Genomic DNA, 20,896 nt, shown 5'->3' with positions numbered 1-20,896 from the left:
AGTGCAGCCCCAATCTAATTGTAGTTCTCTTGTCAGATAGGTGGGAGTTTGTCCTGAAGCTTGTTGATGTATTTATACACTACACCTTAGAGAGGCTGCTTCATTCACTATGTACTGTGATAAAGACGACTGACAAGACAACTGACACTCACGGCCAGTCTGAAGACTTGAGCCTAAACATTACATTAAAGAGTATATGATGCTTTTTGCATGATTTCAGTGTTTCAGTCAGTGTTTTTAAGTCCTTGATTAGAGTTTAATGGACAACTTCATTTCTTCAAGTGCCTTTTTTTTTGAAAGATCATCTTCTACATCAGTGGTTCCTTCCCTTTTCTTTGCACGATATCCCTCTTTAGGGTTGCATGTCTATGAGAGATTAGCTGTACCTTCACAGTGTTCTATTTATATGGTTTTATCTGAATATTAATTATAGATTAGAGAAACTATGCTTTATAACACTTTGCAGTACTAAAATAACAAGAAAGGACTACTTCACGTCCTCACATGAGGAAGACAGTTCATTGTCAAGTTCATGCAACTTTATTCTCTTTGTTTATGCAACTTTCCCCATCTTTATTTCTTATTTTGTTTATTCCTTATTTTGTTAGTACCTATTCATTTCTCAGATTTTGCGAGTAGTCGAGAGCAATCTTACCAGGAAGTGAAGAAAACAGTCTACAAATTGTTGGTCCAACAGAAGAAAACAAACTTCAAATTGTTGGAAGAAGGGATAAAAAAGAAAAATGCATGAATACAATACAATCAAATTTAGATAACTATATGTTTAATAGTAATTGTAATGATTTGACTGTTACATTTGTGGGTTAATGAAATACTATTGGGCCATTTATCCTCATTAAGCCCCTGGGATGATATTGTATGCATGCAGCTTCTGAATGGCTTACATACTGCTCATAGATGCTTTGGGATTTTTCTCAAACTTCAGTACTGACGCTCTGGAAAAAAAAGTTTATTTTGTTTAAGTTTATTTAACAGTACCTTGATTTCACTTCTTCTTGAAGTCTTCTTCCAGCCTTTTTTCTGGTGGCCTCTCTCCAACTCTCTCTAACTAATAATAAACAATCGGTCACACAACTCCAAATTTATAATCAAGTAGGATGCATCATTCAGCACAGCTAGTTCAGGACAGATTTGGATGGTTAAGAATGTGTGGTGCAACTGGGGTCAACTTCCCTTACATATAGCACATCTGCATTAGTTACTTCATACATGGATGGAGCTCTAAAGCTCTACAGACACACACCATCAACGGTTGAATGTAATAAATGACAAGTTTATTGTTGCACAAAATGTACAAAATAACAAGCAAATGGACGGCCCCTATCCCCCCCCCCCTTCTCCCTCCCCTCCTCCCCCTCTTAGCATCCCCTCCCCTCCCTCCGGTTCATCTGCAGTAATGAAGCTGAGTTTCTGAAACCTACGACTACGGCGAGTCCGATGGTCCAAGCCAAACGCATGGTAATTCTGAGAGACAACACATACCCAATTTCAGCATCACTGAACAATTAAAAATGAATAAAAACACCTTATTTACACGTTTCTGTCAGAACTTTTACAACATGCCATCTATATATTTATACAGAATATGCTTGTTCACATACCCCTGTATAGAAAATATATTATAAGATCAAATTAAATTAGACTAAGGGCTATAGACATCCAAAGTACAGCACTTCTTTTTAATCTCCGTTTGAATTTCTTTAGTTTTTTCATTCCCCACTTATTCAATTACTTAAATCTTTGACAACCTCGTACTTAAAGAAATAACTCTAGCAATGCAGATTTCCATGTATGTTCAGTTTTTTCCCTTGAGGACCCAAGCTGACCACATAGATGCCTGTTAATAAAAGCCTCACTTATTTACACTGGAGCGCTCAGATCTCTCCCTTAAAATGTAAATTTGACCTCCTCCTGACTTTTTTGAATGTTTTCTTGGCTGTTTTATTTCCTCTTATGTATCTAAAATGATGATCAGTGATGTTTTTTACAGGACTACAAGATTTAACCCCCCACTGCTCTTCAAACCTGGCTTCATGATGGAAGAAAAAGCAAAAAGAACAATCAGCTTTGGCACTGGGTGAAGAAGTAAGTGTGCTGTGGTTTATGTTTGTAAATCAGATCCGTCCCTGTTTGTGCACTAATGTGAATAGCTGAAGGCAGATGTTCTCTGAAGTTGAGGTTCATCCTATTAGTGCAACAAAAAAAGGAATGAAGTAAATGATTTCTTACAAGCTATAACTGTGATATTTAGACCACATTAGCACCATGGCGAAAGAGAGAGAAAGAGAGAGAGAGAGAGAGAGAGAGAGTGAACGACATTGTTCAAGTAAAGGCGGACTACCCACATGATGTTTTGTGCTGGAACATAAACAGCTTAAGGGCACACAACATTGGATGGCAATTTTGTTTTAGTGCCAAGAAAAAAAGCACATGGATGGGTGAGAGTAGGGGTGTGGGTGATGGTCAAATGAGGGAGAAATCAGGGCGAGAAACTGAGGCATCCACAAAAGACTTCTGGTCTCCTTGCCTCCTTTCCTTCAGCTGCACCGATGCAGAAAAAAATGAACACAACAGGTGGAAGCAAATCTCCGGAGTGCATCCATCACATTGCTTCTTGAATCACCTGCAGGTGGAGATCGGTGCAGCTGAGGGAGACGTCTGCAACCGAGAGCTTAAAGCATCCTCTGGTTAAGCTGAGTGTATGAGGGGGTCACGGGGAAGTCTGCGGGGAAATCAGTTTGGGATCAGATCCGAGGGGAACGGCGATGGCGTTGTTTGTGTGCAAAAATACTTGTCAGACTACTGCTGGAACATGAACCCCTTTTTTTTTTTTTTTTTTTTTTTTTTTTTTTTTTGTACATTTTCAGTTTGCTTCGGTTCTGACCTTAAATTTTTGCAATATAGCTTCCTCTTTAATCCTACTTCTTTTTTCATCTGCTGCATGTGTTTCACTTGTTTTTAATATATATCTATATTTTCTTTTCTGGCTTTTTTTTTTTCTCTTTTCTTACTTTACAAAATGAGAGACAGAATGATGGACAGCTGACAATATATATAAGTAATTTTTCCTCTTCTTATTATCATCAGGTTTATCTAAGCCTGGAGATGATTTCCTTTTGTTCGTTGTAAACAAACGGGTTTATCAGCCACGGGCGTTTGTTTCCTCCTCCTCCTCTCCTCCTTCAAGTGCACTCCTTCTTTCCTCCCTCCGTCCTCCTCTTCATTGCAGCAGGGCCCTGATTTGTTTGGAGGTGCTGTCATCATTTAGATGCCGTGTCGTGTACCTGAAGAAGAGAGACGTCTTTAAATGATAGATCTTTGTGCGTCATGTCTCTGTATATGTCTTTCTCTGTGACAAACACACACACACACACACACACACACACACACACACACACACACACACACACACACACACACACACACACACACACACACACCACACACACACACATGTTCATACACACCTCAGTGCGTTCAGGAGTCCCTCCACACTGTTGGACGGCTGCTCTTTCAGCACCTTGATGCAGCCCTTCATCTGACGGGCACAAAGACAACACAGGGTGTTACAGAAAGGTCAGTGGCCTCAGATCCACCATATGACCTGCATTGCTTATTTGTCCTCACAGGTGATGGTCTTTGTGTGGACATGACTGATTTTTGCTTCTCGGCCTGTTTGATTCAAAGGATTTCTACTTCTGGAAAAGGTAAAAATATAAAGTATTTCACAAGAAAAAGCACAAATTAGACAAAAAGAAAAGAAAACATTAACCTTTTCTCTCCTTCTCGACTCATCATCCCCTCAGATTAACCTAGACCACTGGATCAATATCAAGCCTAATAACGAGGGTGATGTTTCCTTCGATTCATTTTCTGGAGTTTTGTTTAAGGCATTCACTTATTTCCAACATTTTCTTAAAGGGAACATATGATGCTCATTTTCAGGTTCATACATGTATTTTGGGTTTCTACTAGAACATGTTTACCTGCTTTAATGTTAAAGAAAACTCTTTATTTTTCTCCTTCTGCCTGTCTGAATATACTTGTATTTACCCTCTGACTGAAACGCTTCGTTTGAGCGACTGTCTCTTTAAATCCCCCTCCTGAAAAAAGCCCAAATCTGAATGAAGGGTTTGTTGAATCACATGTTTTCAGATCTAGAAAGCCCACAAAAAACTGCCCGAGGTTGTCTTATTTCACAGTTTCTGAGTTGGCATAGGCACTCCAGAAACCCAAACGTATCTTCACGAGCACTGAAGATTGGGCGGCTGTGGCGTAGTGGAGAGCAAGGTAGTTCTCCAATCAGAGGGTCGGTGGTTCGATACCCGGCTTCGGCAGTCGATGTGTCCTTGGGCAAGACACTTAACCCCAAGTTGCTCCTGAAGGCTTGCCATCGGTGTGGACTGGATGTTGCATGAATGTTAGTTAGAGTCTGATGGTGGCACCTTGCATGGTAGCCTGTCATCAGTGTGTGAATGGGTGAATGATGTGTAATATACTACTGATTGTAAGTCGCTTTGGATAAAAGCGTCTGCTAAATGACTGCAATGTAATGTAATGAAGAAGTGATTTAAAGACTAACAAACTAAATCTCAGCGACGTCTAAAGGCAGAACTAGACCGCTTTTTCTGCAGGTTTTATTAGCGTGAAGTCTAATCTGGCACCACGCTGTGATGATGAATTATTAGAAAGAAGTGTATGTGTGTGTGTGTGTGTGTGTCTACCAAGGACTTGCAGCACTGTAAACACTTCCCTTTAAAATTTCAAGAAGCAAACAGTCTTTAATGTATTCACTTAGAAATCTTAAAGGGAGTGTTTCACAGTGTTGCAGGGCAGAAATCACAAAGATGTGCGTCTGTTTTAAAACACAGATTATTCGTCTGTACTCACATCGATTTTGGAGGTCTTGGCGAAGGCCCCTACAGGGTGAACGTGGTCGTAGAGAATGATGACTCCCACCATCACCCTCATGCAGAACAGCATGGTGTCTGTGTTGGTGAACCGACAGCGGTACTCCCTGAGACAGAGGAAACCATGGAGGAGATGAGTTTAACAAAAAGAGAAATGAGAACAGGAGGGGACATGGAGTCAGGGTCAGAATATTGCTGCTGTTATTTGAAGCACTGTGTGACTGCCTTGACAAATTGCTGATGACTTTCTATTCACATAAAGACATCAAATAAAAAAAAAAGATTAAACATTTTAAATGTAGCATGAAAAACTCTCCGACTCTCTGAATTAGTCGCTCAAACTTGAGACGACTTCTTTTGTGTTTAATTTGAAAGGGCTTGTTAATTAAAAATCCATGATTCTGACCTTTTAGAGAGGAGGACAAGCAGAGAAGGAGATGGATTGATGTAGAGAAAGGGAAAAAGTGTGGAAAATACTCACGGAGTCTCCAGCATGACGCGGCACACACAGGCCATGGTGCTCAGACAGTCTGTGGTGTCCTCTATGGGCAGAGTCTTATTCTGAAGGACGGGGGGGGGAAAGTGAAGGAGTAAAGGAAACAATATTACTTTGACTGTTTGGAAATTTGATGAATGTCCATCCTTTTCCTCATTGTCCTCTGTACTTTATATACTGATTGAACAAAATGTTCTTCCACCAGGGGGAGACAAAGCACATCTGCAGAGTTTAATACGAGTATAAAGAACAGTATGTCCTCTAGATATTTCAAAAGTCTGAATGTCAGTTTCGTCGAGATGCACTGAATTTAGAAACAGACTGCTTCCAATACACTTAAATCTATTTGGCCTTAAAGAAAAGAAGAGAGGGAAGTTTATGAGCATGGCAACTTTGAGGGGAAGACTCAATAATAGATGTGCATCCATTGACTAACTGAAACCTTAAATCAGTTCCACTCTATATATATATTTATGATGTTTCTTATAAAAATATTTTTTACAGGGCAAAAACACTTCAGCCTACAGCGGTGTGTTCTGTGCTCTGCAGCTTTATAATAAGTCATCTGCGTGATGTCTGTGGTCAGTCAGCACAGGACGTCTTGACGTCACCTTGAATGATCTCTTGATTTATTTATTTGGGTGGAAAGAAACTCTTTTCTTTTGGAATGTTTTTAGGAATAAAATGTTCAATAAATCAGGCTATGAAAGATATATGAACAAACCCCTCTGAGAAAACCTTAAGAATATAGATAAGAATGAAACTGAGAAGTTTGGTGAATGTAATTGCAACTGAAATGGAAATTTCTTGCTCAGAGTAAGAAAAAACTAATTTTGAGCAATGTTTTGTAAAATAACGTACATTTTGAAGATACTAAAGTATAACAGGGTAAAAAAAACACTACAGGATATCACCATGAAAAGTTTCTTGAAATTGAGGCATTATCTAACGGTAACATTTAGTGAATTTAGGAGAAATCTGTGGACGCAGATTGACAAAAAGTCCTTAAATAAACAGCTAAATGTGTATTTTGAATGCTTTCTTTTACTACTCTGAAAGAAGACATGTTATGGAAGCAAAAAAAGCCAAATCTCAAAATTGACTAGTGCATGAAAATGATATTTTTGCTTGGAGAACTCTCCTTAACCCTTGTTACGGTAAACATATCTAAAGCTCTGACTTAGGAAGAATTGTAAATCTACCTCTGAAACAAACTTGGTGGTGGCGTTACTGAGAGTCTTCAGCATTGGTGTTGCTTCAGCGTAGAACAGGGACATCCGATTAGCCATCTCGTTGTTGACCTCGTTCTCCGCCTCCAGCTGTGTGCCAACACAAAACGGATATCTTTAAACGGCATTTATCCAATAATCGTGTCACCCAGACGGTAAATTGAAAGTGGCTCTAATATGTGTCACTGGAAAGGGAAATAGAATATTGCATGCACATCTCTTTGTGTTGTTAGAATGAAAGGAACTCATCAGCCTCATTCATTAGTGATTGAAGAGAGAAAGAAAGGGAAGCCATGCAACATATTTCATGTCTCCAAGGCCTCACCTGCTGGTTGTTCAGCCTGTTCCTACTTATAGTCCTCCTGTAGTAGCTGAAGTCATTCTGAATGGCTGGATTTGTCATCTGCATGGTGAGAGGAGAGGAGAAGAGGTTGAGATTCATGATATTGATTTTCCACCACAGTATAAGGTCGGTCTCTGAGGGGCTGTAATAACACCTGGAAAAAAATGACCCCGGTCACCTTTAGTTCATCGAAGCTGAGGGTGAAATGAAGGATCTCAGCGAACTGTTTGGCCAACGCCTGCTCCCTCTCCAGGTGCTGCATGGGAGCGTACGGCGGGCTGGTCAGCGCCTCCAGCAGGCTGCGCAAGGCGTTCTCTGCAAACACATTTACACGTTAGAAATCTCACTGCACAAGATGGAATCATGACATGCTGCTTATGTACAGATTTTTATCTCCTCACGTTCACACTGCTGTAATCTGGCCTTGATCTGAAATCTCTTTCATGTCCCCCAGATTTAAAAAACAAAACACAGCATCAACAGCAGGATTTAAACTGCTTCAGAAAGGTGAAATCACTTCACTCCAGTTCTGTCGCCTCCTCGTTTGATATCACTGGAGTCCTGTCGGGCTTTTAGAAATGGTCCCAGCACTTTTAGAGCACAGTGGGATCCGGCCTCAGGCAGTGTAACAGACCTTTGGACAGGGCTCGGGTTCCTCAAACAGGGCCCTTCTGGCGGAGATTTAACTTTTAATGTGACCAGAAAATAAGCATTAGAGTCCTCAAGCATTTGGACAACATGTCTTGTTAACTCTAAATGTGGATTTTTGTGTTAGCGTGACGTTAAGGATGGGGATGTTGGTCTGTCGAATCCGTCGATCGGCCACGTTGGTCCAGAAAATAAACATTTTTAATTTCATGGATTATGAAATTTGGTCCATTCATGTTCCCCTCAGGATTAATCCTAATAACTTTGATGATCCTTTAAAAAATACTCCACTTATTTAGCATTGCTCTCCTATAATTGTCAGACTCACCAGGGACGTTTAAAAAAAAAAAAAAAAAAAGGATAAAAATCGATGCAGCAGAACCAAGAATTTTCATCTTTTTTAATTTCCTGCATTCTTCCTTCTCGGCAAAAACCTGCCGCCTTATTTACCCACAATGCACCTTGACCCCCAAAACAGTTGGTGGTCAAATGATTCAGGTGTGTTGTGCTAGTGGATGAGGAGCGTGTTGCAGAGGTTCTGCAGTTCAGCGGCTCTCTTTTTGCGTTAACGATTATCTCACAGGACGAACTAAATAGTGTAGATGATCCTTCCATAGAGGTCACACTGCGGCTGTGGTATCCATGACGATCCCCTGTGTCACACATGCTACAGAACCAAAGCCTTTCCACTGCTTTGCTGCCTCTCACAAATCAGACACCACCAGAGCCGGACCTCAGAGGCTCTCTGTAGTAGTAATGCCTCAGAAGCAAAAGTCCCCCGAGGCCTCATCCCTTCCTCTGCATTAAAAATGCACAAGGGCCTTCTATAAATACAGCAATGAAGTGTTTCATCTGAAGGGCCTGGGCAGAAGCCCCACTCTCCCTCCTGCTGTTAGCACAGATCACATGCTCCCTATCCGCTGATTCCTGAGGGTATATATATTTATATATATTTATATATATATATGTATGTACTGACAGCTTGGATACAGAGACCCTGCAGCTGTTTGTTTGCTCTCTATGTGACCTCTTCACCTCTTGTTTTCCCCTTTGGTCACATAAACAACCCTCCTACTCATTAATATTTCATCCCTTTCTCTCCATGAGGAGGAGCGAGAACGCGACAAGATATCTGTTGTATGATATCTCACGGATACATTAGCGCAGATACATTATCATCAATTATTAGTCATCCCTCTTTCCACGGTAAACTGAGTACACGCTGTCCGCGAGGTCGAAGTATTATTATTGGAAGGCAGAGCAGAGGCGGCAGGCAGCTCAACTCCATTCCTCTCCTCATACTTCTCTCTCTCTCTCTACTCTCTCTCTACTCTCTCTGTCTCTGTTTGTGCTGGACGACCATGTACCACTGTTTCCGTAGCAACGGCTGCCTGGCTGCTAGGTCGGGATGCTGCAGAGATGAGTGAGAGGACATCGGTGTTTGCGTGTATGTGTGTGTTAAGGAATGCGGCCGGTCTGAATTTGCATGTAAAATCGTATTATTTTATTAGGATCTCTTTATTTATTGTTTTCAAGAGTCCTCAAACATAGAAACATCACTTTAATAGATGCCAAAAGAAACAAGCACTACCCACTTTATATACAATGATCTATATCATCTTTAACTACACATTTCTATTGTCTCATATACATTAACTTGAGATAATCCTTGTGGTGTCAGGTAGTTTATTCCACCTTTGACAAGCCTGATAATGTTGGCTTTGTCCCTGTATTTGTTCTCGTATGTAATGATGTAATCTCTATTTCAGTAATAATAAGAGTCTCCATGTTCATCTATTTAAAGTTAATCTGCCTCATTTCAGGTTCAGTGAAACATACACAATGTGTTTCTCTGTGTTAAAAATATCTTTTTTTCTTTCTTTTTACTGTATTTGTCAGGGTCACAATGTATTAACAGCAACTGTCTGCCACATACGATACGTGTCACGTCTCACACCCTGCACCTGTCGAGTAGCTGTCAGAAAGAGAAAAGCAACAGCTCGTGTTACCGTGCAGCACTAATCTGTGAAACCATTTGTTGAACATTTCAGCAATCCTGCACACTTGTATGCACCGCGAATGCTCAGTAACAATCCAAACAACCTTTTCACACATATTTGTGTCACAAAATCTGACAAGCGGAGACCAAAGAACGATTTTCTGGTTTTGCCGGAATGCAAGGACAGCTCATTATGGCCTTTACAGGAGTTTGAGTCATGCTCTTCTCTCTGTGTGCACCCTTCACCTTCTTCTGCTGTTTCATTTATTGGAATCCTCCTCCCTTCTTCTTACTCTAAACCCATACACAACACTTTCACCCACTAAGGTGAAGTAACGATTTATTTTATAGCCATCGTCAAGGCCTTCGTTCTTTCTAAATTTATAATTCAAGATCTTATCAGACCTCCTCTAAGGCCACAAGATCATTTGATACATCACCTGAAATGACTCTATAGACTGTACGTATTAGTTACGCTCACCCAGTCGGAGGGAAAACTCGTAGAAGCGCTTCAGTTTGGCCACCAGGGGACAGACTGCGTTCCAGGCCTTCTCCTGCAGAGCGAGGTCACCTGGGTTCTGGATGGCCTGCAGGCGAGGAACACAGGCAGATGCACAGATGTTACTCTCCTTCTCCTCTAGCCTCTCTTCCTTAAAGCAATACTTCACTTTAGCAAAACATTTTCACTTTCAACTTTGATAGTACTTTCATATTATTGCGATTTCAGTTTAGTCATTAATCGACCAACAAAAAAAGCTAATTTAGTTTTATTGACATTGCATTGTAATAAATTATTCAATATAATTAACCAAACTGTCCACCAGGCAGACATCAAAATGGGAGCACAATTCCCTAAAGGATAAGATTTGTGTTTTTCGGTATGTTTCTTATCGTCAATAAATCCCATGAATAGTACAAAATCAACAATACATTTGTTTGGCTCTCAATGATTTCCAACTCTTTAGCACTTCTGTGGCTCTCAGCACCCAAGGCCATGTGTCTAACTGAAGAAAATTGTAAAAAATTGGGTCACAAAAATATAGTTTCCCCTCTAAAAAAGGCTCAATAACAGCTGGGCACTGAGGTCTTAGCAATATGTCACTCAAACAAGAGTGGAAAAGGGCATTTGTTGGGAACTATTTTCAGCTATGGATTAATACACATTTGCAAGCAGCAGGAGAGCGTGTGTAGGATTTACTCACTACATGTTAATCGTAATGAAGGAACATGTCATCCAGTGAATTTTTAACAGCTTTTTGCACAACAGTGAGGACCTACGGTGCAAATTAGCCTGGTCGCATTAAAATGACGTTCCTACACAACAAAACCGAGTTGTCAATTAGGATTTGAGGGGAAAGTAATTTCTCCCAGTTTGTTTCTGACGTATCGCATAAATGTTTCCAATCAAAGTCCGTCCATATAGGAGGGAGGTGGGTTGGGTCAAAGGTTTTTTGATTCAATGTACAATGTTAATCACATGTTTCAAACTGGAGTATGAAGCTGAGTTGTATTGGACATTATTTTGTAGACGACAGGGTTGCACAAAGGAATAAGCCACTGCATGTTAGGCTTTGGCTACACAGGCAATACATTTTAGCTGGATCAATTCATTGTTTGTTTTGGTCTTTTCATGGGATTTAGTGACAATAAGAAAATACAGAATGTTGCCAGACTTATCCTTTAATGCACCACTGATAATTACATCCTTTTAAAAAGATGCACTCACATATGGTAGTGCCATATTCTGAATTGTTCTCCCTGATGGAGCCTCTGCATTCTTGGAACACAGAATATCCCTATATGTCAGTAGAGACGTCGCAGTCCTAATCCTCAGCAGGTGCACATGTTCCACCTTTTATAGCGAGGTGGAAGAGTCTTCCTGAGTGTATCTTATAAGAAAGGCCTCCGAGTCCTCAAGGGTAGGAAGCGAGGAGAGGAAACCAATCAGCGCTATTTGTTTCCAAGTAGAGCAATGCCAACAGCTGAGCAATCAGCAGCAATCATTCACGCTGCAGAGGGAATTGGTTTGCAGTAATGTGTCGTTTAATTTGAGCACGGTGTTCATCGATTACGAGTTTTGTTACGGATGATGTTTTTCTACCAGAGCATTGCCAAAAAAAACAAAAAACATATTGCATGACATGTTTGTTTGAAAAATGACTTTCACACATTTCTGGCTAGTGCATACTGCATGGTGAACTTTATGTCAGGATTTCAGCCCGGCAGAACATGTGAATCACACACACACTGCACCGTGGCCTCGACTAAACTCGATGTATTGATGATCGACTGCTTGGCGCTCACTTCTCGTATCTCCTGGCCCGCTCCGTTATAGGACTGCAGCTCGGCGAGGATCCCATGAGCCTCCTCCAGCACGGCGCTGACCTGGTTCCACACGGCTGTCTCTGCCTCCGTGGGCTGAGCATCTGGGAGGGGAAAGGAAGGAAGGAAGGATGGAAGGAAAGTGGAGAGGGAAGGAGGGAGAGAAGAAGAGGGGGGGGGAGTGGGAGTGGGAAGTGAAAGTGTGATGTAAGGTTCGGTTGGAAAACATTGAGAGGAGTTGGCAGAAAAGAGGAAAGGAAAGAAGGCCGGGAGAGAAAACGAGAAGAAGGGGGAGAAAATTTGAGGAGAGAAGGAGGTTAGTGAAGAAGGAGGAGCTGAAAAGATGAAATCCTAGAAGGCCAGATAAAAACCTGAGATAACTAATTACTCAGAAATGAAACAACTGCATTTCACATCCAAGGTGAAAATCTGGCGAGTAAATGAATGATCTAAATTACCCACCGTGGAGTTAAAACTAGAGACCTGCAAGCCACGCTCTGTCACACAGTGAGGTTTAATTACAGTGTATATATAATAAGGACCAGAAGATGACGAGTCAGTTTCACCTCAGGGAAACTATTTGGATGAGGATGAAACTGTGAAAGCGCCACTTAAACAATGTGTCTGACTCCTAAACTGTCATCGTCTCAGCTGTTCAATCAGTGGAGATTTATATCCAGACCTGGAGTTTAGTCCCATCAGATCAATGTAATATTTCCCTCATCATGTCTACAAATAGAGACATTTTGTTTAACCTTGAGGTTTAATTGTGAGAAATGTTAAAACAAACAAGCAGCAGGGAGGACAGCCTCTGGGCGCGCTCTCTTTTTATGTTCCGCTCTTAGACACCGAGCAGCGTGCATACTGTAAACTCAGTGTTTTTTGCCGCAGGGCGCCTCCCAGTCACACTTCTGCTTTGTTGTGGTGTGCTGCATGCACACGGGAGGGATTGAGTGTTTTGAGGCGACACAATTTAGGATGTGTCCTCTTGAGTCATCCTTGTGTTTGGCTTCCTTTTTTTTTCTAACAATCCGTCTCAATGTGTGACTCAGGTATGAAGCGAGAGTGGGAGTTTGCCCGGCCAGCTCTCTACGTGCGGTAGCAACACTGATTATTTTTGCACCGCGAGGCATTGCCTCCCCGCAGAGAGAAATATAGTAATCATGGAATATTTGCTTTCCTACGTGCACGCTCACTGACATAATAAGCACAGCAAGCGTGGCTATTTTAGTGACTGCTTCTCTTCGATGTGCATTTCTCTCAACATATTTTGTTTACTAGCTACAGTAATAATTGAATGAGCTGAGCGTATGCTTATGCAATAAAGGAATAACTCTCTCTCTTGCAGAGTAAGATGATAAGATCGATATCATTATTATATCTGTTCGCTAGATATCAACCAGGAGCCAGGAGATAGTTAGCTTAGCTTAGCATAAAGACTGGATGCAGGGGGAAACTGCTAGCCTGGTTGCTATAGTATGAATCCTACTATGGCGAGGGGATGGCCCGCCCTACTCTGCTTGTGATTGACTTAACCTGATATTCCTACCCTAACCTTTACTCTAACTAATCTCACTCCTAATTGGCTAAATCTAATCAATCAAACCAATGAAGGCCACATGTGTTAGCCAATCAGAGGCAGAAGACGGCGGGTCACACCTGCACCACAGCAGGATTTGTAAATCAGCAGCCTGGCACACTTTCGGTGAAAGGTCGCCTGAAAGGTTTTAATAATGCAGGACTATTTCTTGAAAGGATGCACATATTAAACACATGTGATATAACTTGTAAAGTGAGCTTTATATGTGCTTTGTTAGTTTTTGACCAAATTAGGCTAGCTATTTCCCCTTTTGTCCAGTCATTTTGCTAAACTAAGCTAACCTAAGCAACTCCTGTCTGTAGTTTAAAAGAGGAATTTAAAGAAATAAAGCGAATAAACGCACTTCCCCAAATGTCAAATCTTTCCCTTGAGGAATCCGGGTTGCTAATTAGTACACGAGGATGCATGTGAGGATAATTTAGCACATGAGGATGAGGGATTAGACATGATCAACATTTTCGTCATCAGATTAAATCCTTCAAAAGGTTTTAACACTGTATTATAATGTTAAACATTCAGCCATAAATAGTTTATTCAGAGCTCAGACTAGAGTTTAATCCAAACTTTGAGCTGTGTGACAGAGTTGACTGTGTCTCTGGGTTGAGGAGAGCTCACAGATGGCACTGGGTTGGTTGGGGAGGGGGGGGAGTCGTGTCCAAAAAATGCCATGCCTGAGTCTGACTCATTCCACTTGCTTTTGAATTTTGAAGCAAAGTGAATCACAGGCATAATAAATTAAGGGGAAACTCAGCCTGTTGGACGACTGACGTCTCTTTACCAGCAGTGAGCTCTCCCACTCCCACTCTAAGGTACAGTCAGTTAAGGAGGAGGAGGAGGAGGAGGAGGAGGAGGAGGAAGCCAGCTGTTAAAGGGGGGAAAGTGAGTTGAGGAGGAGCAGAATATATCGGGATACACTGCAAAACATCTCCATCTCAACAATTCATTTAGTCTCATAATCAGTCTTAAAATCTTTTTGACAAAAGATTATTTGGTTTTGGATTTTTAGTCATGACAACATCATGTGTTAAGTGCTAGTTAGCAAAGATGCAAACAGGCTAAACTAAGATGGTAAACAACATTACAGTAAATCTGTCATTAACTACGTTTACATACTCATATTTTACAATTATTTTCGAGTATGATATTGTAACAAATTTGATGTGGCTCATGTAATTTTTGGAATTTGGATATTCAGAATTAGGCCTTATTCCAATTGGAGCCTTTTCCGCTTAAGACATGTGCGATACGCCGATATTACTCGGGTTTTAGGAGTATTCTCTGGAAATGTATACAGCTAATTCGGAATATGCGTCTCAAAAGGGGTTTTTAGGGCACTTTGAGACACATGGAGTCTTCCTGTTTACGACCAGCTCTGTGCGTTGTAGCCAAAACCAACTAGTCAATACTGAAGTAGAAATACTTCAGCAATAACCGGAATATTTAATGCATGTAAACGTAGTCTTTGTGTGCATGCTAGCATGTTGATGTTAGCATTTAACTCAACAAGAAGAGCCTCACAGAGCTGCTAACATTTCTGCAGAATTTATTTTTTTAGGCTATGTGTTGCACAACTACAGAAGATTTTAAGAACAAAAATGAAATGTTAAGATGGATTTTTTTCACACTGCAAAGTTTAGAATTCACTGACTGGGAAATTGAGAAAAAAGGGGAAGATAGAGATGGTTTTATTTACCAGCCTCTTTCTCGATCTTTCTCTATTTCTTTTCAGTCTCACTCTCTCACTCACACATTTAATTAGTGCAATACACTCACACACACACACACACACACACACACACACACACACACACACACACACACACACACACACACACACACACACACACACACACACACACACACACAGACAGTTCAGACACACAATAGGTCGCACAATAGGTGAGGAGGAGATGAGGAGGTGGAGGGATGACGATAGACTTTTTGTTATCCATCTTCATCCCCGAGCAACAGGAACCCACGCAGGACTGGCATTTACTATTTATTTCCCCTCAGTATTTTGTAGCTTAGGAGTCGAGATCAAAGCCTTATTGTTGTCATTTTGCAACGCCGTCATCACGCCATTGTGCGTCTGTCTGCGTCTATTGAGATGTGGAACGAGTGAATAAGAACCTTTTAGAAAGAAGCCAAAGGCCTTTTTAAATGCCAGTCCCTGGAGCAGAAATCAAGAGATAAACAATTGGGCGAGGAGGAGAGGAGCAAATAAGGATGCAAAGATGACACAATGGCCAGCTAAGATTGATGGAATGAGGAAAAGAAAAAGCAAAGGCAACGAAGAGAAAGGGATAACTCAAAAAAATAAGAAGCGGATGGTCTCACGTTCAAAGTCAAGGAAAACTATTGGGCCATGCTCAAGTTCGGCGCAAGCCAGCACTTTCAGGAGGTTTCCCATGAGCCCCCTGGAACAGAGAGAGGGGAGAAGTCTGTGGGTGATGAGGGGACGGGTGTCGGGGTTGTGCGCGTGTACATGTGTGTGTGTGTGAGCTGTATGTGTTTGTGTGTGTTCGTGTGTTGTGGTGTGTGAGAGGTGAAGGTGTCGGGGGTGAGGGACTGGATGAGAGGGGGAGTCGTTGGAATGGCATGATGGAAGTATGTCCCGGGTGAAGCATGGCAACACGGACACAGAGCTTCTTTAATCCCACTCCTGGTTTTATTTAGAGCTCGCTTTGAGTAGAAAAAGTGTTTGAGTTGGTGGTGATGGTAATCCCTAAATGTAAAGGTCAAAGGTTATAGTGAATGTGTGTGAATGGGACATTAAAAAGAGAGAAAGTCCAATCAAAATCTAGGATTTCTATTTAAAATATATATAAATGTACAAATTCATTCCACATTTTATGGCACAAATCTTATAATATATGAGATTTTATTTGTTTTGATTGAGCAAATTATCCCAAGAATTAAAATGATTGAAAAACAAACCGAAAAATACTAGAATTTATTCTATTATTTAAATCGTCTATTATGTGGGATTATATTTGTTCTTAATCGAATTGAGCAAAATATTACAAGAATCAAATACAGAAAAAGTGTAATTAAGACAGAATAAAAAATCATTTGAAACCCAAACAAACCTATTGTTTACGTTAAAAGTTTATGTGTTGGTCTTGCACAGATTTAATGATATTAAATATATATACAATTTTTAGATATATAATTTTCACTTTACTTTAAGCAAAAAAATTACAATTTAAGGTAAATTATAATTACATTATGATACATTATATCAGGGATAATAATGCATTATAAAAAGCCTTTTATTTCCGGGAATTATATTACTATATACACTAGGATCCTTGCAAAAAGAATATGTTGGTGAGTGACCAGCATTTTTAAAAGTCGTATGATACTTGACCTTAGAAGTCATTAAACGATGCTTTATAATGAGTTATGATTATTTTATGAGACAACATTAATATTCATGAGGGCTTAAAAATAAGATTATTTGGTGCTAAAAGCAGATTATAACACACAATGAGTATATTTTATAATACAGTATTTTAAAAAATGGGCGTCATATAATGTGTCACCATTTATTTTTTAAATTCTTGTTATATTTTACTTTCAATAATATTAATATAAATCTAATCCCGTAAAATCACTGTCTATATAAATGCACATTAACATGTAGTAAGGAGTAAAAGCCGTAGATACTGAATAAAAAGAAAATATATAAACTTTTTTATTTTTAACATTTGAGGACAGTGTTTAAGAGGCAACTCTTCTCTGAAAATGTGTTTGTTTTTATTCATACTGATGCTTGTTTCTCTCACTGTGATTACCTGAGCACCATTTTTATTAAACCTACGCACCGTATATTTATACCATCATTGGATAGAACCGCTTTCAGAGTCAGAAAGCCCTGAGAGTGGGACTAGAGAGCATCTGATAATGACAAACCACGCCCACAACAACACTCCATCACACCATCAACAACTCAGCAGCTCACATCCAAATATACCTCCGGTGACCCCACCCGTCCACCTCCCACTGAACACCTCTGCTGCACACATGTGCACACACGTTTCAAGCACACAGACACGTGCACACAGCCCCGGCGGACTCACTTACTTTCAAAGTCCAGGAAAAAATGTGGACAGTTCTCTAAATCCTTGCCAAGGACCTTAATGAGGTTCCCCATGGCTGGCGACCTGGACGGGAGGAAACAACAAAATGCATACAGTACGCAGAACCTGGCAACCCGCAATGGCAACACACAGCATGCACAAAAAAGAGAGCACAGCAGCTTGTGAGTCTTTCATTTTTTTTTTTTACCCATCTGCACTTTTTCTAATTATCTCTTCTTCCTCTCCTCCTCTAATCCTTCTGTTTAAGCAATATTTCCAGAGCGAAGTCAGACATTCTAGTTATAAATGGCACTGATCACATCCCATACACAGCGTGTATTCGATTAGAGGGGGGCCGAAGTCTAGTAGTGAATCATTTAGCTCACTCATCGGGAGTCTCTAGAGCTGAGCAGTGGTTTTAATCCAGTTACACTATAGTAACCTAATAAAAGACCTGCTATGTACAGCCTACTTTCTCTTAATGCTCTTTAAGTACAGCAGCCTATAGATACTTTACGACCAGCTCTCTATACTTCATAACCAAACGTCAGATACTTGAACTTTATGAAAACGATGATGCAAGCTTTATCAGATTAAACTCTGGGTCAGACGGGCGGCAGATACAGGAAGACATGCCTGTAATGTTGATATACAGGACCAACAAATGTGGAGTGTTTTAAAACTGAAGACCATGTCAGTTGTCCCTGCTCTTAACCTCTTAAATCCCCGTAGGTCAGACAGTGTAAACTCACGCTGTGGAGCCAATAAACCACAAAATCTGATTTTGATCTGATACCAAGTAAAAAGGCCAGAGCCAGCATTTAAAAATGAAGAGCAGCGTATGTTCTATCATGTAAGTGAAGGAGCTATGTGTCATAATTTATAAGGTGGATGCATCATTAATAAGATCCTTCTGAATACATTTTCATTGCCACTTAATATTAACCACATGTTTTTACTATTCTTTAGTTTATTAATCACAAGCGTGTAAAAAGAGACAGGACCATTTTTGATGGGAAATTATGATTTGAATTGAATTTTTTTAACTAACAGTGATGAATTATAACTATTATTCACACAGGAAGATGATCTAACATGAGATGGATCTATCTTTTTATCTATAGTAGTATCTATACTTAAAACAGGACTTAGTATTTTAGCATTAGCGGTATCTATACTTAAGGTATCTAAGCCCAAGTTCAAACCCACAGTTTAGTGCAGTGTAATTAGCGGAGATTTCAAAGTTTCTACAGATACCAAATATGTTGTAATTTCCATTTCGTTGAATGTAGCAGCCATATGAAACATGTAGTCTCGGGTTTGAATATTTCACTCGTAAACATAACCCTTGTAAACGTCATGCAGCTCCAATAAAGAGCAGGAACAAGCTGATGCAGAGTGTAAATGTGGTATTATCAGACAGTGTGGAATTATAACATGTTTTTAACAAACTGACAGCTACTTAAAGAGGACATTTTAAGAAAAAAGTGAATCAAAGAGGAAGAGGATTTAGAGGCAACATGTGTCGCATAAAAAAAAACCCCACAATAAAACAAAAAAACAAGTGGAATCCAATATTCAAAAATGACTCTCAGCTGTGTGAGTATGAAAGCCTCCCTTCGTTAATCCCCCCCCATTTCCCTTTCCTTCTCGATCATAAAGGGCCTTCGGTAGCTGAAGGTGATCAGCTGCCAAGTTTCACTTCCTCTGCCGTATCCTCTGTGTTTATGTGCCATGTTAGCACATAGCGGAGGCCTATCAGTTTCCCCACTGCAAGGGTGATTAATGGATCCAGCATTAGCATGTTTATGAGATGCTACCGTCGCTGCAAAAAAAAGGAAAAGCCCGGCCTTTTTCACTGTAACTCAGCAAGAACGGGTGTTGCAATGCAGCACTGAGGTACAGACAGAGAGGGGATGGAGTTACACCATCCAGTCGTTGAGACAGATCGCTGACACTCTCCAAAGTAGCGATTTTTCTCTCTCAGATGAGTACTGTATCTACTTTCTTATAAGTTTACGCCATCTACTAAATCTGTTGGATGAGAGAGAGAGCTTTATGCTGAGTCACTACTTTAACCTGTGAGCATCCGTCCAGACGTGTAAAACGCACCCCGTCTCCTCTCTGACTTTTAACACCACCTGCTCCAAGATGCACGCTGAACTATGAATATATGAATAACTGATTCACATCTTCAGCCTGACAAGGTTGAAGATGGCAAAGGCAAAAAAAACAAAAAAAAAACAGGCTGAGATTTAAATCGGAGCTTTCATATAAAGCAATAAAAGCTCTCTGACATGTGAGCAGGTGAGTGTGTGTGTGTGTGTGTGTGTTTCAGAGCTACACAAACACACAAAAACACACAAACGTTAACACACACACACTGAGTCTGGAGCAGCATGTGGTCCATCCTCAGAGCAGAGCTCGGCTGATGGTTGCCAGGATACTGTTGGCCTGGTGATATCGTCTGCACGTCTCAGCAGAAGATAAAAAAATAAATAAAAAATAGAAAAAGCATCCAGCTCTGCGCACACACTGGGTCAGTTGCTCACAACAGTGATCTGATGCACCAATCTTTAGTGCTCTAAGCAGCAATCTGTCTTTGTGTTAACTGCACAACACATCTGATAAACACAAAAATACACTAAACCTTAAACAGGAAATCAAGAAACTAACCAACAGCTTCTCTCTTCTTACCCTCTTGGTAAACCTCTTCCTTTATCTTTAGTTTCCTCTCCCCCGTCCTTGTCCCTCCCTGCTTTTGTGAACTCGTTGTATTAAATGGTATTAAATCCCCGCTTGGCTCCGGCTCTGAGCGATGGCTGCAGTCCCACGGTGGCACCGGTTGCCACTCTGCTCTTCGTAGAGACTGATGTAAACTTCTGCTCTCGCTCTTTCTACCCTGCTGCCTCCGTACATCTCCGTCCACTTCACACTTCTCGTTTTCAGCCGTCTATTTAAAGGCCTGTGGTTTTCTCTATTTGGTCTGTGCGCTCGATGCTGCGCTTTTGTTTTGTTTTTTTGGTTTTTCAAGCTGTTTGTAGAAGAACATATTCTGCTGGGTGAGGTTGTTAGTACTAAGAGAATAATAAATGTTTATCGCATTTGCATTTCTGCCTTTTTTGTTTTTTCTCCTCAGACTGCATCGTCCTGATGTGTGTCCGTAATATTTCAACAGTTACACAAATAGAGAAAACTCCTTCTCTCTTTTCGTTTCTGACGTCAGAATGGGTTCCTCAAAAATAT

The 20,896-nt window shown here is 40.5% G+C and overlaps 1 protein-coding gene across 1 annotated transcript; it reads right to left on the bottom strand.

The window, feature by feature from the left end:
• Window positions 1-1,378: 1,378 nt before the first annotated feature.
• fam49al (family with sequence similarity 49 member A, like) lies at window positions 1,379-20,808 on the bottom strand. Its single transcript, XM_054606052.1, has 11 exons — window positions 20,348-20,808; window positions 15,906-15,985; window positions 11,951-12,072; window positions 10,128-10,233; window positions 7,178-7,314; window positions 6,982-7,059; window positions 6,630-6,746; window positions 5,413-5,492; window positions 4,912-5,038; window positions 3,489-3,559; window positions 1,379-3,305 (listed from the first exon to the last, which is right to left on the bottom strand). The coding sequence occupies exons 2-11, from the start codon at window positions 15,976-15,978 to the stop codon at window positions 3,242-3,244; spliced, it is 975 nt and encodes a 324-aa protein (XP_054462027.1). The 5' UTR covers window positions 15,979-15,985; window positions 20,348-20,808; the 3' UTR covers window positions 1,379-3,241.
• Window positions 20,809-20,896: the final 88 nt, after the last annotated feature.

This window comes from Anoplopoma fimbria, chromosome 10, assembly GCF_027596085.1.
Source record: "Anoplopoma fimbria isolate UVic2021 breed Golden Eagle Sablefish chromosome 10, Afim_UVic_2022, whole genome shotgun sequence".
In the NCBI taxonomy this organism is placed as follows: domain Eukaryota; kingdom Metazoa; phylum Chordata; class Actinopteri; order Perciformes; family Anoplopomatidae; genus Anoplopoma; species Anoplopoma fimbria.
Note: the sequence above shows the minus strand (reverse complement) of the source record. Positions and strands in the feature narration are given on the sequence as shown.

Coding starts and splice junctions, on each gene's coding strand:
- fam49al (XM_054606052.1), bottom strand. CDS start 15,978: ATGGGAAACCTCCTGAAAGTGCTGGCTTGCGCCGAACTTGAGCATGGC. Junction 7,060..7,177: donor TCAGCTTCGATGAACTAAAG/GTGACCGGGGTC, acceptor CTCACCATGCAG/ATGACAAATCCAGCCATTCA. Junction 5,039..5,412: donor CGCGTCATGCTGGAGACTCC/GTGAGTATTTTC, acceptor CCTCTGTCTCAG/GGAGTACCGCTGTCGGTTCA.